Source organism: Galleria mellonella, unplaced genomic scaffold (genome assembly GCF_026898425.1).
Source record: "Galleria mellonella isolate WM207_F2 unplaced genomic scaffold, CSIRO_AGI_GalMel_v1 utg570, whole genome shotgun sequence".
Lineage (NCBI taxonomy): Eukaryota > Metazoa > Arthropoda > Insecta > Lepidoptera > Pyralidae > Galleria > Galleria mellonella.
In genome coordinates, this window is record NW_026442120.1 from 582,782 (window position 1) to 603,299 (window position 20,518).

Below are 20,518 nucleotides of genomic sequence, written 5' to 3' on the forward strand. Positions count from 1 at the left end.
AATTTATGTTTTGGTTACTCCATCAATACAACTCATGGCATTTTACAGATAATATTTCAATGAAATCTAAAATAAAACCCTACACTTCAAATGTCGCTGAGTATAAATATTTAGAACTACTCGTATCTCGCAGTTTTGCCTTCCTCAATTAGTGTAGATAGACACCTTATGTTCTCGAGGAAGGTTTTTTTTATACAACTTAGAATGGCAAACAAGTTGACGGCCCACCTGATAGAAAGTGGTAACTGTCGTCTATAGACACGAGCAGTACCACGGACATAACAGAGTATACTGTTACGCCCATGATAGCCCCCATGCGTTACCATTCCTGAGGACTCAGGCGTTATTCCTCTGTACCCAATAAATTCACGACATATCCCACCTTTCAAACCGAAACACAGCCATCCAAACACAACTGCTTCACTGTTGAAACACGAATGGAACAGAGGTACCCAAGCAATCGACTTTTGTACAAAGTCGCTCATTTGTTTATTCGTGACTGAATTACCAAACATGCAAATATCTTTACAAACATTCACATTTATAATAAGTCAGCGAATAATTATAATTATCAATAATTATAGTCAGCAGTCATTAAACAAAGTTCCATTAAGAAGTTCCAACATTAACAGGGAATTATTTCAAGGTCCTAACAATTATAGTGAACTAATTATACCTATGTCCATTAATGGGATACTCCCCTTTTACTTTAATGACTTCTACAGTTCACAATTTTAATTGCATTCTATTTAACAACTGCAAATTGTATAAAATGAAGGCGCAAGACAAAGAACTGAGCGTTCTTGGTGATAATAATTTCATAACTGCTCACTCCACAAGGGAAATACGTTTTTTAAAAGCGCCATCAAGAAAAACTATTACACTTTTCTCTCGGGCGCATCATTTTAACTTACAACGGAGTAAATTAATATGAAGTTTAATATAAATAAAAGTAAAAATTAAGTGAAATATAAGTACGAATTACTAGCTTTTACACTCGACTATGTCTGTGTAATTGTTTCATTGTCTGAATTTAAAAGTTTACCAGAGGGAGACTTTGTACAAAAGTCGATTGCTTGGATACCTCTCTCCCATTCGTGTTTCTACCGTAAAGCAGTTGTGTTTGCATGGCTGTGTTTCGGTTTGAAGGGTGGGATATGGCAGAATGGCAAACAAGCTGACGGCCCACCTGATGGAAAGTAGTAACCGTCGCCTATACACATGAGCAGTAGCATGGACATAACAGAGTATACTGTTTTGCCCATGATACCTTAACATGCGTTGCCATTCCTGAGGACTCAGGTGTTATTCCTCTGTACCCTGTAAATTCATGCCAAATTCAATACTTATTTTATTGGTAAAAATAAATGTGATTTTGTGAATATAATAAAATTATTGAATAAATAAAACTCAGTTATAGTATCCAGTGTTAAATCCCATTTGAATTAAATTTTAAAATACACGGTTTATATTTACAGGCTTTCCGTGATCTTGCAAAGTTCGTACTGTTTTATTGTTCCAATACAAAATTTGTAATTAATTTTTTTTGTCCATATTCAAGTTGGAATATTTAGCGCATTCGTAATCAGGATAAAGTCGGAAATTTTTAAATTTCCGTACTTTCGAATACAATAGATAAGCCGATTTGATGGTGAACCCGGAAAGTAGGTTCGGACGGTCTTTGTTAATAAATTATTTTTTTTTAGGATTCCATACTTAATGGTTCCTTTTATGTTTCAAAGGAACCTTTATTTTTTTTTATTTTTTTTATTTTAAAAGGGAAACATACAATACCTAAAACATATAAATAGTTAACGTCTAGGCAACGTATATATATATATATATATAGCCTAGAAGAGATCGCTTTAAGCGATAAGGTCGCCCATGTTTTCTTAGTGCAATATTTCTTGTAATTATAAATAAAGAGTATCTGTCTATCAAATCATATTCACATAACGGTTTAGTGTCTTTTTTTTTATACAACTTAGAATGGCAAACAAGCTGACGGCCCACCTGATGGAAATTGGTAACCGTCGTCTATAGACATGAGCAGTACTATGGACACAACAGAGTATACTGTTTCGTCCATGATATCCCCCATGCGTTGCCATTCCTGAGGACTCAGTATAAATGTGTACAATAAATAATACATAAGATATTGACGAACTGAACACGTTATAATATACATATGTACTTACTCTTGTTAAATTCTCACTACGTGCTTGAGTGCGACTCCAAGATATAATTGGTAACAAACCTCGACCATATTAATTACGAAATTAATTATTTCCTCTAATTAAAAATAGTGCGAGCACTTTGATGTCTAACTGGTGGAAGAGTAAAGCTTTTATTTGAGAATGGGCTTGTTGAAAATGATTCAATGGGGAATCTTTCATTCGAGTTTTGGGATGTTAAATTATTCAGTCAATCGGGTATCTTTGAAGCTCATTCTATATTAAATATTGCAGGAGTCTTTGATCGTTCATTAGACGAATAACCATCTTTGATTTCAATGGGAATTAATGGGTGTCTGATTAGATTTATATCAACTTGTCTTTGTTTGATATTTTTTTCTACTATTTTCGTCCTATCATTTTATTGTTATTGTGGGTATTTACGTTTTATGCAATTCGGAATAGTAAACCAGCAAACTGTTTACTTCATGGAAGTGATAAGCATTTTATATATTTAATCGTCTCCTTTTGTTGCAATGAACGTTTTAAAATTTAGTCAATAAAAAATATATAATTAATTATAAGTCTTATATATACATATACATATTGTAATATGCACGATTTTGCGTTCGGAACTAAAATATTTTTAATCCAATATGTTTACGATATATTTCGATTTACGTCACTGTTTTTGTTTCCATTAAAATAACCGTTTCTTTTTTTCTCTCAGAACATAACACACTTGTTGTTTTTACGTAGAAATAAATCTTCGATTGGCCCTCCCTCTTTACATCCTTTATTTCACCTTACGAGAAAAGATAAATCGCGTCTCCGCGTCAAAAACTCAGGCGTAAACACAAATTGCTTATCTCGCGTTTAAGTGTAAGTTATTACATAAATTTAAAAACGTATTATCTATCCTCCAACCCACCTATAAGTAGGCGTGAGGGTAAACAAAACGTATTTTGCAACATTACGGCCGGCGATATTCCAGGCATGAGGTTTTTGAGGCCCCAGTCTACGCGCGGCGAGTTATGACATAGAGTTATGGGGACCACTTTGTATCAAGGCATTAGCCCCCCTAGTAATATGACGAGAGATGAATGCGAGATTACAGCATCGTCACATATCACGAGCAAGGGAGGAGTACACGGGATAAAGTCATTTACGGAAGAAGATTATTTGCTTTAAAAAACGGTGCGTCGACTTCGTTTATCCTAAATCAGTTATTTTTGTAACGTACCCCCACGCAAATTTTAATTCGGTTACCTCAAATGAGTTTGTGATTACATCTTGTAAAGACGACGCTTGGGTGCTTACTCTGTAGGCGGTTATATCTATTTACCCGTCTGATGAAATAAGAAGGGTTATGTTTTATATAACTATCTATATATTATTTGACGTATCTACTATCATGTATCTAAGGTACAAAGGTGAGCTTAACTCTAAAAGAGTTCTCTTCCAGCAAACCCAAAGTGGAAAGAAACGTCAATGTTATATACATATATACAATAGAAATTAGAATAATAAATGTATTTCTAAAAGTTTCGTGAATGTTAAAATAAAAAAAAAAAAATGTGCTACCTACTAAGTTAACAGTTGAGAACCTCAACATTTTTTGTTTTTTTTTTTTTTTGACGTACATTTTGTACTGATATTCTAACCAATGAATTTTTCGCTGTTTGAAAGATTTTGTTCTACAAAAAATAAAAGCCACTTAAATCTTGATAAATATATTACGGGACTAATGCGAGAGTAAACTCTTTTTTGTGTTATGTAAAATGGCAAACAAGCTGATGGCGTACCTGATGAAAGTACCGCTTTCATCCGTCGCCTATAGAGACGAATATTACCATGAGCATTACAGTATACATTATTATGCCCATGGTGCCCATCACGCGTTGCTATTCCTGAAGACTAAGATATTAAGCCTCCGTACTCTGTAACTTCACTGTCATTAGTTGTAAAAATAATCAAAATCGATTCGAAATTGGTAAAGATATAACATAATTTAAGCATTTTCTTTTTATCAGCCGTTAACTCTCCACTGCTGAACATAGGCCTCCCCATAGACTGTCATAAGGAACGGTCTTGAGCCATCTGTATCCAGGGAGTCATCCTTGTATTGCATTTGAAGTCGTCGCCCCTTCTAGTACAGGGTCGTTTTTCACTGCGTTCCCCATCGGTTGTCAGTTCTTCGAGCTAAGTCACATAGCCATTGCTACAGCTTACTAATTCTTCGAGTTATGTCGGTCACTTTTGTTCTGCTGCGGATATTCTCATTTCGAATTCTATCACGCAAAGTAACTCTGAGCATAGCCTTATCCATAGCTCGCTGAGCAACTTAAAACTTCTGTATATGTGTACGTCGTGTAATTTATGGAAATTGATAATATATTTTTCAAGTAAATTAAGGATTTTCAAGAATAGAACAGACCTAAACTTAATAATAAGAATAGCCCGTCTAACAGTTCCTTCAAAAAAAAAGATTAAAATCATTCTATCTTTCCAATTTTGTTTAAATATAAAAAAATATTAGAAGACCGTCATCATTGTGTTCTCTTTTATTTGATATTTATATGTTGTATTTAAAAAAATAAATATATATATATATATATATATAATGGTTATGATTTTATGTAAATATTTATTTTAATTTCTGTTTAGCACTGCTACTGCCCACTCACTACTTCCTATGCCACTGTGGTAGGTTGACTGGAAGAAGTCTTTTAGAGATAAGTTCGCCTTTGCTAACATTGTTATTAACTTATTGTTGTTACTGTATGTTTTAGTGCAATAAAGAATATATAATAATAAAAGAAACACTAATTACAAATAACGGTAGTAAATAAATAAATAAGTAAATATAAAAATTATTGTAAAAAATGTAGTGTACACACATAAAGTCATACTAACAAAGAAACTAATATAGTGAACAATTAAAATTTGTAAAACAAAGTAAACTCAACTCTATCAACTTTGCCTTATCATTTAAATTCTTGACTCTGAATATATATCTAAAATTTAATAATTGGAGAGAACCTTAAACTAAACAAGAAATTATAGCGACATTCTCTTTAAGTTACAGGTTGCCAAAGTCAAGTGACATGACTTTGACTTTAGTAGCCTGAAACTTATGACCAATTGGGTTTTATTGATGTTTACCAAGTTTACAATCTATTGGATGCCTTGTTATCTCCAATGAAATTAATTAATATTTACACCTGAATAGACATTTTAATGAACAATAAAACTGTTATATAAAACACGAATAATTACAATACAATAGTAAATACAGAGATAGATTATATAAAGTCATCAATTTCCATACATACTGATATTTAGCATAATACATTTTAACACTCTGTCTCTAATCTTCACAATCATGAGTCTGGCCTCACGTCACAAATTTGAAGTCATAGTTTTAATGCTGCAAGCTAAAAGAACCTATTTTAATAAATAAAATACAGGTAAAATAATCATCCAACTGTACAAGATAAGGAAAGAAATACCTACCGCCATCATATTCTAAACAGTACCGTATATTGTTGTATTGTAGAAAAATATTCTTACAAAATTGACCCAATTGTAAAATGTAATATTTTCGATGTATTAGTTAAGTTTAATGCTTATACTTGTTTAAAGGAGTCCTTATTCTGCCTTTAGCAGATCTTGTTAATTCAAAAAGTAATGAATATGTATTTGCCCATTCAAATAATGTTTGATCGTGGGCACACGTGGTTTTGATGGCTTGGTAAATTAAACTAAAAATTACTAAATTCACTTTCTGATTTACTTCTTGTAAACACACTGACAAGTATTCTATTTGAACAATATAGAATTGAATTATATTTTTTATAATTTACTGAATAACTGAAATATAATCGTAGAGTATCAACGACAATTCTAGTTACATTTACCAGAGGGAGACTTTGTACAAAACTCGTTTGCTTGCGCACCTCGCAATCACATTGGTCACATTCGTGGTTTTATCGTGAAGCAGTTGTGCTTGCATGGCAGTGTTTTGGTTTGAAAGGAGGGATAGGCAATGAATTTGCAGAGTACAGAGGAATAACATATGAATCCTAAGGAATGGCAACACATGGGGGGTATTATGGACGAAAAAGTATACTCTGTTATGTCTATGGTACTGTTCATGTCTATAAGCGACGGTTATCACTTTCCATCAGGTGGGCTTGTTTGCAATTCTAAGTTGCATAAAAAAATTAGAGCATAGATTATAAGAAACTAAGATCTTGCCCATTAGGAATAAATTATGATTTATTAAACTGAATAAATATAAAAAAGAGATGTAGACACATTGAAATATACAATATAGCGTAAACAGTACGTACGTATAAACTCTTTCAATTTACTGGCATTATTTTCTTATAAAGTACTATCGCTATTTGCGAACAATTTGTTATACCGTGCACCACTAAAAGATACATCAGCGGAACGAGCCTCTCAAATTTAAGCCAATTACAGGGCTTGTTATAGTTGATAGATGCCTTGCAATGCCTCACTCTGCTTCACTCCGTTGCTAACGTGCTCGTACTATAAACAGCCGTTTTTCAATTTCCTAGACATATGTAATATGTATGCTGTCATTTATATAATTTTCTTTGTCATCATCATCGTCACATCAGCCTTTAACTGTCCACTGCTGAACATATGCCTCTCTCTACCTTAAGGGGTTTTGCTAGTAGTTGTCAAGCTTGGTAGACAGATTGGTAACCACAGTTAGGCTTTAGAGATGTTTTAAGAGAGATGCGGCTGCCCATCCCTCGCCCTCTCGTAGTCGACTCTTACGACACTTACGGTGGCCTATTCTATGCCGGCACCACAAGGCCAATTTTTTTTGTAGAATACATTAATCTTAATTACCTTTCTTAATTTCGTATTTCTACCGTGAAGCAGTTGTGTTAGCACGGCTGTGTTTGAGTTCGAAGAGTGGCAGTTAGAAATAAGGCAGTGAATTTACAGGGTGCAGAGGAATAACACCTGAGTGCTGAGGAATGGCAACGCATGGGGGGTATCATGGGCGAAACAGTATACTCTGTTATGTCCATGGTACTGCTTATGTCTATAGGCGACGGTTACCACTTTCCATCAGGTGGGCCGTCAGCTTGTTTGCCATTCTAAGTTGTATAACAGCCAAACACAACTGCTTCACGGTAGAAACACGAATGGGATATCTGCGGTGCTGCTCTTGACTATAGGCGACGGTTACCATTTTCCATCAGGTGGGCCGTCAGCTTGTTTGCCATTCTAAGTTGTATAACAGCCAAACACAACTGCTTCACGGTAGAAACACGAATGGGATATCTGCGGTGCTGCTCTTGACTATAGGCGACGGTTACCATTTTCCATCAGGTGGGTCATCAGCTTGCTTACTATTCTAAGTTGCATATAAAACCTTTTTTTCATTAAACCATCTAGATTCTAGAAAAAATCGTGTCCTAATCCTATTTGTAGACCTCAAAAACTGTGAGTTTTTGAGGTCTACAAATTTGACGTGACAATAAATATTTTCTTATTAACTTTGTGATAATGGGAAGTACAATAAACGAATTAAATTAATCCGAATGAAGGCACTGATAATCTCGTCCCTGCCACAATATGTTCTAATATGCTTGAAACATCGACATGGATTTACATTTATTTATTCATTAGTACATACATGTGTACATGGCGGACTTAATGCTAAAAGTATTCTCTCCTAATCAACCATAGGGAAGTGTCAGAATACTCGAATGCGGTACTAGTAATGTAATGTAATGTAAATAGGACTCTATTTTCCGCGCTTAGCCTCTCATTTGGGCCGTTGTGCGTATGAGTCGTGGCTAGTACAGCCAACCTAGCTCCGCCCAGAAGCACAGAAGCTTCTTGGGTTCTTCACAGACCTCACGGAGCGACCTCACCGTTCCGAGGATTTCCAAACGTTGATGGGCCACAGCTTCACATACCAGGATTACATGAGCAGCCGTTTCTTCGGCGTCAAAACAGCCTCGACATAGAGGGTTGTCTATGGCTCCTATTGTGTATAAATGTTTGTTTAATGGACAATGGCCCGTTATTGTCCCTATCATTATTTTGAGGTTTTTCCTATCTAGATGTAATAAACGTTTTGATAGTCGTTGATTCAATGTAGGCACGGCCAATTTTGATTGTTTGCAATCAGTAGCCTGTATCCATCTTGGGTTTTGGGTACTAGTAATTACTGATATACATACTAAAATTACATATATAAACAAATAAATACGTATTTCTTAAAATATTACCGAAGCCTAATTGCGGTTGCCAACCCACTTGCCAAGCACAGCAACTAATACTAAAACCCCCTTATAGGGGAGGCCTATGTTCAGCAGTAGACACTTAACAGCTGATGTGATGATGAAGATGTGATATGAATTAATCACCTCAATTGACTGATTTTTGAATAGAATAAAAATAATCTTTATTTAAATAGATTTGTTTACATTCAGCCTTTCCCAAAGTGGGCGATAACGCCCCTTTATGGGCGCTGCAGCTCTAAAAGGAGGCGGTAAGAAACCCAGAATAAAAACGCGGCGTGTTGGCGGTTGTGTAGAGGCTTGGGGGGTGATTTTTGGATCTTGAAGCAATAGTGGTTTTTAAGTAGGTGAAAAAATGGGGACGCTAAAAAATAATTTATTCTCAAAGCAGTGGACATAATAATTTTGGGTACCCCTGGTTTACGTGCTCTTTTAAATTGTCATTTATTTATGCTTCTGCTGAGTTGGGATTATTTTTATCTGCCAAGAAGAACTCGCAAGAAACTTAACAATTACTCTTTTCAATTACTTTATGTTTAAAGATCATTTTATATTTGTAAACGTACTGTCACTATAATTAGCATTAAGTTTTATTTACATGTATTTTCTCAAGATAGGATAACTTGCGACATTAAAAAAACGAAATACCTAACTTCGGAGGTCAATAATCTATACTTATAATAAATCTGTAGAGAGGTCAATTCTGTACATGAAATATATTTCCAAAGTTACTATTAGGGCGTGATTAGTGATCGATACTGATGCCAAAAATGCAATCAGTAAAATTTTTGTCTGTCTGACTGTCTGTATGTTCGTTATAGAAACAAAAACTACTTGACAGATTTTAACGATACTTGGCATTTTTGTTATTCATATTCCTGGGCAGGTTATAGTATACTTTTTATTACGCTACGATCAATAGGAGCAGAGCAGTGAAGAGAAATGTTAAAAATGTCCACTCGTGCGACGCTGGGACGGGCCGCTAGTATGTTATCTTATTGATACAAAGCAAAATACATAACTAAAATTAAAATTTTCAGTAAATCTTCTCTTTATCACAGGTATTTTGTTTTGATATTTTTGTGCATTACTGGTTTTTATATTTTATGCACGAAAAATTATTAATTCACTCTCGCGCCACCTGCCCATTTCCATCTGTTCTCCTTTAACCAAAGGTTGTCTGTAAGATATTGCCCTATCGATAAGACCGCCTTTTGTACCTTTATGTGTATATTTCAATCTGTATTCATGTTACTGTATTTCACTTGAATTATTCACTTGCCATTGTATATTTTTATTGATGGTGCAATAAAGAGTTAAATAAATAAATAAATATTTTTTAGGAAAAAGAAATAAACCTACCGAAGTATATATACTCGGCTTACTTTCTTATATTATTTACTCCAATACATATAACATATAAAAGGTAGTGAATAGTAACTTTCAGCATATCTGTAAGCCTGACCAATCCATGATTCGTATTTCGAGTCTTTCAATACATCGCTATTAAGGTCATATGCTGTTTTGTATTCCTGCCGTCTCAACCCTTCCCTAAGCTGTTGTCTTATGAATTCCAGATGAGTCCTCCCATCCCGCGACCCCGGCCCCGCCCCGCTCCACAGGTATCAATTTAGATTCCATTCTATTCACTATTTACACCATTAGAATTAATTATTCATACATTTGCTGGGTTCTTTTGAATTTGCTGCAAATTGTTTAGCAAAATATAAGAAATTAACTTAATAATTCATTTAGTTAAAATGTTATTGAAATAACTGGAAAGGTGTAGAACGAAAAATAATATAAAATAATTTTATTTTTATAAGTTATCCAATTTTTAGATATTAGAAATATACGTTGATTTTAATGTTGAAAAAAAAATATATAAAATAGATACGAAAGTAATAAAGATTGTTTTAATAATAATTTGTAAAGATATTATAAAGTGTAGGTATATGGCTCTCATACATACGTATTTTTAGGAAAAAAGTGCATATTGAATGAAGAAATTGATACTTTAATTTATTTATTTCGTAAAACAAACATTTTTAGTGATTTTATATATATACATATATATATATATATATTTATATGTATATATATATATATATATATATATATATATATATATATATATATATATATATATATATATATATATATATATATATATGTTACCATAATTAAATTTTCAATGATTAAAAATGGATGATAAATTATTAATTATATCTAATTAACTTCGACTTTTCACTTCACCTTAAACCTTCCAAGAAATAATTAACTGATATTTTAGTCCTGTAAACTAAATATATAAAAAATATACCCTATTAATATTATAAACGTGAAAGTTTGCAACGACGGACAGATGTTTGTTACTCTTTCACACAAAAACTACTGAACGGATTTAAACGAAATTTTCTACACGGATAGGTTATATCCCAACTTAGCACATAGAATAGATAGATAGATACTCTTTATTATTTCTTCAATAGTAAACTTATTATAGATATAAACAATTACAAGAAATAATCTAAGATACTGTATATATTACCTGACGGGGGTGAAGTCACGGTATATAGTTAGTCTTTATTATAATCGTTTATTATATTTTTACGAGAATTGTTAAAAATAATGAATTCTTGACGTATTTAAATGATTCTTTAGTTATTTAGATAATTAATATTTACAAATTCCATCTAAATGATCTGCAGCGAATTCAAATTAAGCTAAGGCATGACACTGCATAGTCATCATTCATTTATGCTTTTAGCATTCTCGTTTATTGAAGTAATCTTCAGAATTAAAGTGCTCGTATTATCTTTTGCAAAATACAAAGAAAACAGACTTATATTAAGTACACGTTATTTCATTATATACTGTCGGCAGTTTTTCTTTGAATTTCATTTATTTATAGGAACGTCAACGGGATATTTATTAAGTAAAAATATGTATTTACGTCACGATAATGTACATTTATAATAATTATAGTTTGCTTCGTAAAGCATGCTGTTTAGTTGAATAAGTTACGAGATAATTAAAACTTACAGCTATCACAAATTGGCTTGGCTTTTATAGGCGTTTTTAGAGTGAGATTTCATGAAACGAGTAGAGTAGAAATGAGAAAAGTCATATCTCCTCTCCTGTGGTAGAAATAATTTCTTCTTCTCACTTACTGTCATGCATTACACTAGTTCTGATTGTCATTTGCGTGCTTTGATTGCGCGTGATGAGTTTGCGTGTCCGATTAAAGAATGTATATCGACAGAAGAAATATATAAAAGTGGTAGTGGTAGAAAGAGAGCCTATTGCGTGCTAGACGATGGACCTCTTTTTCCGTACAGTCGACACGTGTACTGCCAACCTCGCAGCTACGACCGAAGATTCGCATCTGGATAACAAAGTAAATTTTTTTAAAGTATCGGAATAAAAGATAAATAATAAAAAAAAAAACTAAATAAATTTATATCGTTATAATGAAAATACTTGCCATTATATAAATATGTGTTAGATTAAACTATTTATATGTCATTCAAAGTTATCAATGCAATTCGCTCATATCATATCAGAAGGGAAAAAATGTTAGGACACTTGATACGACACGACGAACTTATGAACATTATAATAGAAGGTAAAATAGAAGGGAGGAGGGGAAGAGGGAGACCGAGACATAGTTACATCAGGCAGATCAAGGAAGGAGTTGGTATCATGTCGTATCAAGAGGTGAAGAGACTCGCTGAAAATTGCAGTGAGTGGCAAGAGCTTCACCGACAAGAGCGCAGGGCCTCTAGACAAATGGCAAACGAATTCGTCGATGGAAACGACATCGCTAGCGAGTCCGTGAGACAGAATGAGATAGCAACGCCGGATGACTCATTCCAACTTATGGACTCGCTAGCGATGATGATTCCATCGATGAATTCGCTTGACACTTGTCTAGAGGGCCAGCTCTTAAATAGAACAGATAAATATCATATCATAATTTTTTTTACCAGAGGGAGACTTTGTGCAAAAGTCATTGCTTGGGTACCTCTGTCTCATTCGTGTTTCTACCGTGAAGCAGTTGTGTTTGCATGGCTGTGTTTAGATTTGAAGGGTGGGATATGCCGTGAATTTACAGGGTACAGAGGAATAACACCTGAAACCTCAGGAATGGCAACGCATGGGGGGTATCATGGGCGAAACAGTATACTCTGTTATGTCCATGGTACTGCTCATGTCTAGAGGTGACGGTTACTATTTTCCATCACGTGGGCCGTCAGCTTGTTTTCCATTCTAAGTCGTATAAAAAAAATATGATATTCATCATACACATGGAAATAGAAAAGTTTCAAACCAAATAAATAAACTGTGAATTCACCAATACACTTGGTATCCCAATAGCGAAGTGTAAATCCGCTCTCGATAAACAAGGAAAACAGTATTCCTTAGCAAAAAAGAAGTAAGAGAGCGTAAGTAGAGAAAGAAAGATATTTAAAGGCCACATTCTTGACGGTGACACATTTACCACTCGTCAAGATTTTCAGCGAGTCTCTTTACATAACATCCAAGATTTTCTCTTTAATCTGCATGGTATAGCCATGTCTTGATTTCCCCTTCAGTTCCTCCCATCCATGTTACCTTGTATAATAATGTTCATGAGTTCCTAGTATCGTATCAAGTGAATACGAAATTCAATTTAAGGCTTAAATTTAGTATCTTATACAATATATCTTCTAAATTAATTCCTTGCATTTATTCCATTATTTTGGGATCGCAGCAATATGTTTCCCTCTTCCGTAGATCTGTATTATTATGATATAATTTAATTTCTTTCATTGAATGCGTGACATTAATTTGTCATTCGCTTCCGACTCATTTGTGGCGAGTCGCTTCTATGAAACAATCTGCCAGTCATTTTCGTGAAACGTGAAAACAATATATTATTTTTGTGGGCACAATTTATGGACAAATTGGTTTCTACACTAGTAATTTTCTCGAAAGTTACTTTAGTTGAATTGACGTGCTATAAACATTAATAGGGGTATTTAAGTTCTCATAAAGTATGTAACTAATTAAGTATTTATAAGCTCCGTAAGTTATTTGCATATAACCCGTCGTCTGTTTTACTAAAGAGTTAATGCCTAAGAATAACAAACAAGCTCATATATTGCGAGTCAGCCAGCTAACAAGACATTATCGCTGTGGATCGGGTATCTCACTACGTATTTATAAGATAGTAAGGAAGAACACTACATAAAGCAATAAATTTAAAATAAAAATAAAATGTGTAAACCAGAGGGAGACTTCGTACAAAAGTCGATTGCTTGGGTACCTCTGTCCCATTCGTGTTTCTACCGTGAAGCAGTTGTGTTTGCATAGCTGTGTTTCGGTTTGAAGGGTGGGATATGGCGTGAATTTACTGGGTACAGAGGAATAACACCTGAGTCCTCAGGAATGGCAACGCATGGGGGGTATCATGGGTGAAACAGTATACTCTGTTATGTCCATGGTACTGCTCATGTCTATAAAAAAAATTCTTTAAGCGAATTCCATTCCATTTCAATCCCACCTGAAGTCAAATTTAACTTTCGACTTATACGTTTCAATCTTATGCAATCTACAGTAACTTCTTACATGTACGAAGGTCGAATATCGCTTAACAAAGTTAGAACTACTGAGTTTCAATTCTTGACAGTCACTATCCTCTGAATTTCATATGATTTGAGTTTCAAATGGTCTTAGTAGTGTAACACGCCGCCTGGTCTTCTTAATGGTCAGAGTTTTGATCCTTGTACTGCAAGATAGAGTAGAGGTAATCTTTAGCCAAATAAATTTGTTAACAAGTTGTTTTAAATCGACAATTTTTTTATGTTTCTACTGCTAGGTTTGAGAATATAGAAGCCATACAAATATTTTTTTTTTTGTTTTATACAACTTAGAATGGCAAACAAGCTGACGGCCCACCTGTTAAAAAGTGGTAACCGTCGCTTATAGACATGAGCAGTACCATGGACATAACAGACATAACATATACTGTTTCGCTCATGATACCCCCCCTGCGTTGCCATTCCTGAGGACTCAGGTGTTATTCCTCTGTACCCTGTAAATTCACGCCATATCCCACCCTTCAAACCGAAACACAGTCATACAAACACAACTGCTTCACGGTAGAAACACGAATGGGACAGAGGTACCCAAGCAATCGACCTTTGTATAAAGTCTCGCTCTGGGAGATTTTGCACAAAAGGCTCTTCTTACATTGGAACTACGAGTTAATGGCGTTAAATAATACATCCAAATATTATTATTATGGTAAATTTTTATTTTAAATACAATTATTCTTTGTTACAGCTGCAGCGGCTACCATAATTGGGTCACAGGATGTCTACGTGAAGAAAGGTAGTACGATATCATTGACGTGTTCAGTGAATGTCCACTCCTCGCCGCCGTCGAGCGCCTCAGTTTTATGGTAAGCTTTTTTTTTTTTATACAACTTAGAATGGCAAACAAGCTGACGGCCCACCTGATGGAAAATATTAACCGTCGCCTATAGACATGAGCAGTGCCATGGATATAACAGAGTATACTGTTTCGCCCACGATACCCCCCATGCGTTGCCATTCCTGAGGACTCAGATGTTATTCCTCTGTACCCAGTAAATTCACGCCATATTCCACCCTTCAAACCGAAACACAGCCATGCAAACACAACTGCTTCACGGTTGAAACACGAATGGGACAGAGGTACCCAAGCAATCGACTTTTGTACAGTCTCCCTCTGTTAGCCTTGTCTACTCTTAAATTTTCATTTCACTTGTTCATTACTATTAATCCAATTTAATACTGTTAACAAAGAAACTTAAACGTGTCAAAGTTGTAAAAAAAAAATTAAAAAAAATTCTGAATGGTTTGTTTCGGACTATTATGATATGTGTTATTAAAGTCGCTGGCGGAAGACCCAAAAAAAAAACCAATTTTATAAATATAACTAAATTTAATTTTCTAAATTTAGTTTTCAGATCGATATGTAATCCGTAAGTGAAGTTATATAAAATCAAACATAAAGGAAATGGGTATTTTTGCTGCGGGAATTGAAATACTGACTCGACGCAGGTGTCTTTCTCGGTAGCGCACCTTCTTGCGTCATGCAATCCGATCCGATCCGATCCGATCGCCGTTGAGGGTGTGTCGTAATACTTGATAGGTATCTACTATAACATATGTGAAAAGCAATGATTCGTGTGTACTAAATTGATTATTATTATATTAATATAGCCATGTAGGTCCTGCCAGGACAGGCCACTTCTTCCTATCCCGTAGGTGTCGTAAGATATGTACAACAATGTGGTAGCATATACTCCTTGTATGTTAAAATGGCACCACCAATACTTTGAATTCCATAAGCTTATGGAATTACTCTAGTAACCCTCTGAACCGTATCTCATTTCAATAAAAAATTGTAATAAGTCACCAAATAACATAAAAACGGAATAAACATTTATATAAATTTTACTAGAAGGATATTTTGTTCATAAGTCTTTTGCTTAAGTACCTCTGTTTTAACCGTGAAGCAATTGTATTGGCATAGCTGTGTTTTCGTTTAAAGGATCGTATATGGCAATAAAATTACAGGATCTAAAGGCAAAACACCTTATTAGCTAGTCCTCAGAAATGGTAAAGCATAAAGGGTATCATGGGCGACACAGTATTGTTATGAACAAAGCACTATTCATGACTGTAAGCGACAGTTAACACTTTCTATTAGGTGGGCCGTCGGATTGTTTACCATTCTAAACTACACAAAAAGAACAATCAATACCAATTAGCTAATTCAACTGAATTTAAGTTCCCAAATATAAAAAAGCACAACTATTAATAACTTTCCATGTTATAGGTACCATGGAAATTCCGTAGTGGATTTCGACTCGCCTCGAGGAGGCATCAGCTTGGAAACGGAGAAGACAGAAGGCGGCACCACCAGCAAACTGCTGGTCACCAAGGCCGCCCTGACTGACTCCGGCAACTACACTTGTGTACCCAATAACGCTCATCCAGCTTCCGTGTCTGTGCACGTACTCAATGGTTGGTAAATCATAAAAAAACCTATTCCTAAAACTGATTTCTTCTTTTTTTCATACAACTTATTGAAAGAATGAATGAATGATAACTTTATTTGCCCGAATACAGGTTAATACATTAGAAATATCTCTCTCTCTCTCTTATGATGTTACTCCATTTCGCACGATCTTCAGCCTCTCGCAGAGTAGCTGCAACTGATAGTCCCGCAACGGCGGTTACTTGGTCCCACCATCGACTAGGTGATCGTCCGCGTGGTCTTTCCCCCTCTATCTTGCCTACAACCATTAGACTGTCGAACTGTTGACGAGCAATATGACATTAGTAATATTTAATGTTAAAGAAAAGACTGCATTCAACTGAGTGGCGTACAAATATTTAATTTGGAACTTGGTCTTAAAACATTACATTAAAATAGTCTCCAAGTTAATAAAAACATTTCTTAACAAGCTAATTATAAATATTATAATTATATTTTTTATTTATTTTATTTATTCATTAGTACAAATATGTGTACATGGCGGACTTAATGCTAAAAGCATTCTCTCCCAGTCAACCATAGGGAAGTGTCAGAATACTCGAATGCGGTACTACTAATTATTGATATACATACATACTAAAATTACATATATAAACGAATAAATATATATAAATAACAAATATACTTACACATATATGACATATACTATATTATACACGAAATTGAGAATAATATAAAGTACTTACTGCTCGGATAAAAATAAAAAGTGTGCGTTAACGCTTTTTTTGAAAGATGGTTTAGTCGGTAGTCTCTTAATGGCATCAGGAAGCGCGTTCCAGAGTCGTGAAGAATGTAGGAGAAAAGAGTTTGAAGCGTAACCAGTACGGTGAGAGGGGAAAGATAATTGGAGAGTATTATTGGAACGAAGGTTACGTTCGTGAGTTTCAAAAAGATAATGGAATTTACTCCTTAAGTAGTTAGGAGACTGGGAGTTTCGAAGAAGAGTGTAGAGGGTACAAAGAGTTCTATTCTTAAGACAGCGCTCACATAAAATCTATAGAATAGATGTACCTCCTGTAGTGCATCGCAATATTAAACGTAGTTAATTCTAAAATCTTGTCTAGTTACCATTTATTATCACTCTCACTTCGGCTTGATTATCTGGCATGTCCTACAAATGATTCGGTCACGATTTATATGTTGCGTACAATATTATATATTTTAATGTCTAAGGCAATATGGAATTACAAGATGATTTTGTTTATCGCATTTTAAATTTTCAATATCCTTATTATCTTCAGTTAGTGACGTATTTATCTAAGATTTGTCAACTAACATCGAAAAACCAACATTGATCTTTGTCAGAATAGAACTAATATAGAAATAAATACCTTTCGATTAAAAATTTTCATAATCTGTTTAAAATTATTGAAGATGTCAGATAATGTGTCATTAATTATTTTTTCCCTGTACTGTCATCACGTAGCTTAAAGCATTCGAAGACTTAAGATAAATCTAAGAACAATCCACTTATTACGGTCCATTCAGCTGTTTATCCTACATCTTGGAGATCTAAACATACCAATTATTTGCAGACCCATAAAATACAATTGATAATCTAAAAAGTGTGCAGAATAATAGAGATTTCTTTTAACAGGCGAACATCCAGCCGCAATGCAGACAAGCAACAGAGCATCGTCCTACCTCACATCGCAGCTCAGCTGTGCAGCTGTCACGTACCTCCTATCGTCGATGGTCTGCAGATGATCAGCTTAAACAGTATTCCAACTGGACGTGGGGCGTTTATAGTTTTGATTGTTTCTTTTGTTATTTCAACGCATAAATTTATATAATAATCTTTTTTATACTTGGCATATTAAGCAATTTTTGCATTTATTGTAATAGTTCATATAATGGACAAGTAGTTATGATAAATTGTTTTTCCTATTAGCAAAAGTAGCTATATCTCTAACGTATCCCACATCCTCCCACACAGTGACATCCCATCCCTAAATTCTTTTCAAAATTCCACTCCAAAATCCTCCCAAAAATTCCCGTCTCCAAACCACTTGCCCAGCATGATGACTTATGAGCATAAACACTTCATTCAAGAAAACCAATAATGTGTGGCTCCCAATGCGAAGCAATGGATCGTATATATTAGAGTGCATAAAATTGACTGTGTATTATATATACTCGTAGGTGAAATCAAAATTATCAGCGTTGAAGAAATGTTCTACTAATAAAATCGAATATTTTTACTAAAGTAAGTTAAGTCGAAAGACGACAAAAATAAACCTTTGCCGCGTATAACTGTCGAGTTGCATGTGACACTCATAATATTTAGTCGTTTTTCGACTCACGTTCCTTGTAAAACTATTTAGTAGAATTTATAAAGGGATCTCGATTCTACTCTATGTATTATGGTACAGTCTGTATTATCTTTAATTTTTTTTTAAATATGCCTATTGTATAAAAAAGATTATACCCTTACTTACAGTTTATTTCTAATGAATTTAAGAAGAAAAAAAAATAAGACGTTTATATTATATTACAATTTATTCAAAAAACGAAATACATTTTGTAACATCTAGAAGATTAGCTTAAATACAATAAAGATACCTAACTTAAATACATTTCAGTTATTTTTTAAATAAATAATATAATGAATGTTTTTACGAAGCGGAAAATAAAATGAATAATTTTTATTTTATTCCATTTGTTCAACTTATATTACTGTTATTTTATATTGTTTTTTTTTTTTTTATTCGGAATGAAGTGCATAATTAATTGTGACATGTTGATTTCATTAATTAATTATTTTAATAGTGGTATACGATATTCATTTACGAATTTCTCCGCTCTCGATTAATGTAATATTATTTATATTTTCATAAAATATAAATAGCAATAACGTATTGAATTACCACAAATTGGTCCATGAATATTTTTTTAATATTATTTTATGCGAGTGATATTTAATACTCGAGTCCCCCAAGACCATGACGTGTTAATATTAATTCTCATAAGGTACATAATTGAAATCGTTTAGAAGTATGTTATAAAGAAAAAAAAATGCAAAATGAAAAGACGCATTACGCAATATGATTAAGAAATCTCTTGGTAAATATGTTGAAAATTTATGTGTACTTCATTTAGTTCTCTTTATAAGTTAAATTACATTTTGTAACTTTTACATTACTTCATTGCAACTTAGTTCGTTCGTGAATAACAGAGACAGCATATTAATGTATGCTAATCCCGTTCAATAACGTTTATATCTAATATTGCTACGTATCTTTTATAAAAATTAATACTTACTGTTACTTAATTGGATGTGGTGAAATTGATGTCATTAGCAATATTTAAAACTAATTTACTCACCTGTTAAGATTGATTACCCAATTAACAAATGTCTGCCATCGCTATAGGTCATAGAGCAAGGTAGTTTTTTAGTGTGGAACACATGAAATATTTGTTAGTTTTTATATTTACCAGTTGACCCGATGGACTTAATTCTGCCACTATTAGACTAAAATGTTTGTATTGGTAGCTAGAACAGTCGATATGGAAGAAAGAAAAACGGAGTTTTCACATTTTTCTGGATATATTTTTCAAATTTACTTTTTCCCGAAAACCTTCGTTGGACTTTAAATATTATTAATATATATATATATATATATATATATATATATATATATATATATATATATATATATATATATATATATATATATATATATATATATATATATATATACCTTAAGAACCTTTCCCAGGTTCTTTGATGTATACACACACATAATATACATCGAAGAATCGATGGGGAAGAAAGGTTCTTAAGTGGCGGCCGCGTACGGACAAACGCAGTGTAGAACGACCTCCCACTAGGTGGAGTGACGTCCTAAATGCATTGCAAGGAGTCGGTGGATGCAGGTGACTCAGGACCGTTCTTTATGACAGTCTATGGGGAAGGGTTATGTCCAGCAGTGGACGGATAATGGCTGTTATAAA

At 33.8% G+C, this 20,518-nt stretch overlaps 1 protein-coding gene across 3 annotated transcripts in view; it reads left to right on the forward strand.

Moving 5' to 3' along the window:
• The window catches only part of LOC113517858 (protein sidekick-1-like), a 331,792-nt gene extending 311,630 nt beyond the window's left edge, over nucleotides 1-20,162 (forward strand). For 2 of the 3 annotated variants that reach the window (XM_052899423.1, XM_052899424.1), the window contains 4 exons: nucleotides 10,048-10,092; nucleotides 14,801-14,918; nucleotides 16,343-16,530; nucleotides 18,162-20,162. In XM_052899423.1, the coding sequence (XP_052755383.1) occupies nucleotides 10,048-10,092; nucleotides 14,801-14,918; nucleotides 16,343-16,530; nucleotides 18,162-18,271 (461 nt within the window). In that variant the 3' untranslated portion in view covers nucleotides 18,272-20,162. The remainder of the gene's footprint in view (nucleotides 1-10,047; nucleotides 10,093-14,800; nucleotides 14,919-16,342; nucleotides 16,531-18,161) is intronic. The other variant, XM_052899426.1, reaches the window with a different exon arrangement.
• The last annotated feature ends 356 nt before the right edge of the window (nucleotides 20,163-20,518 follow it).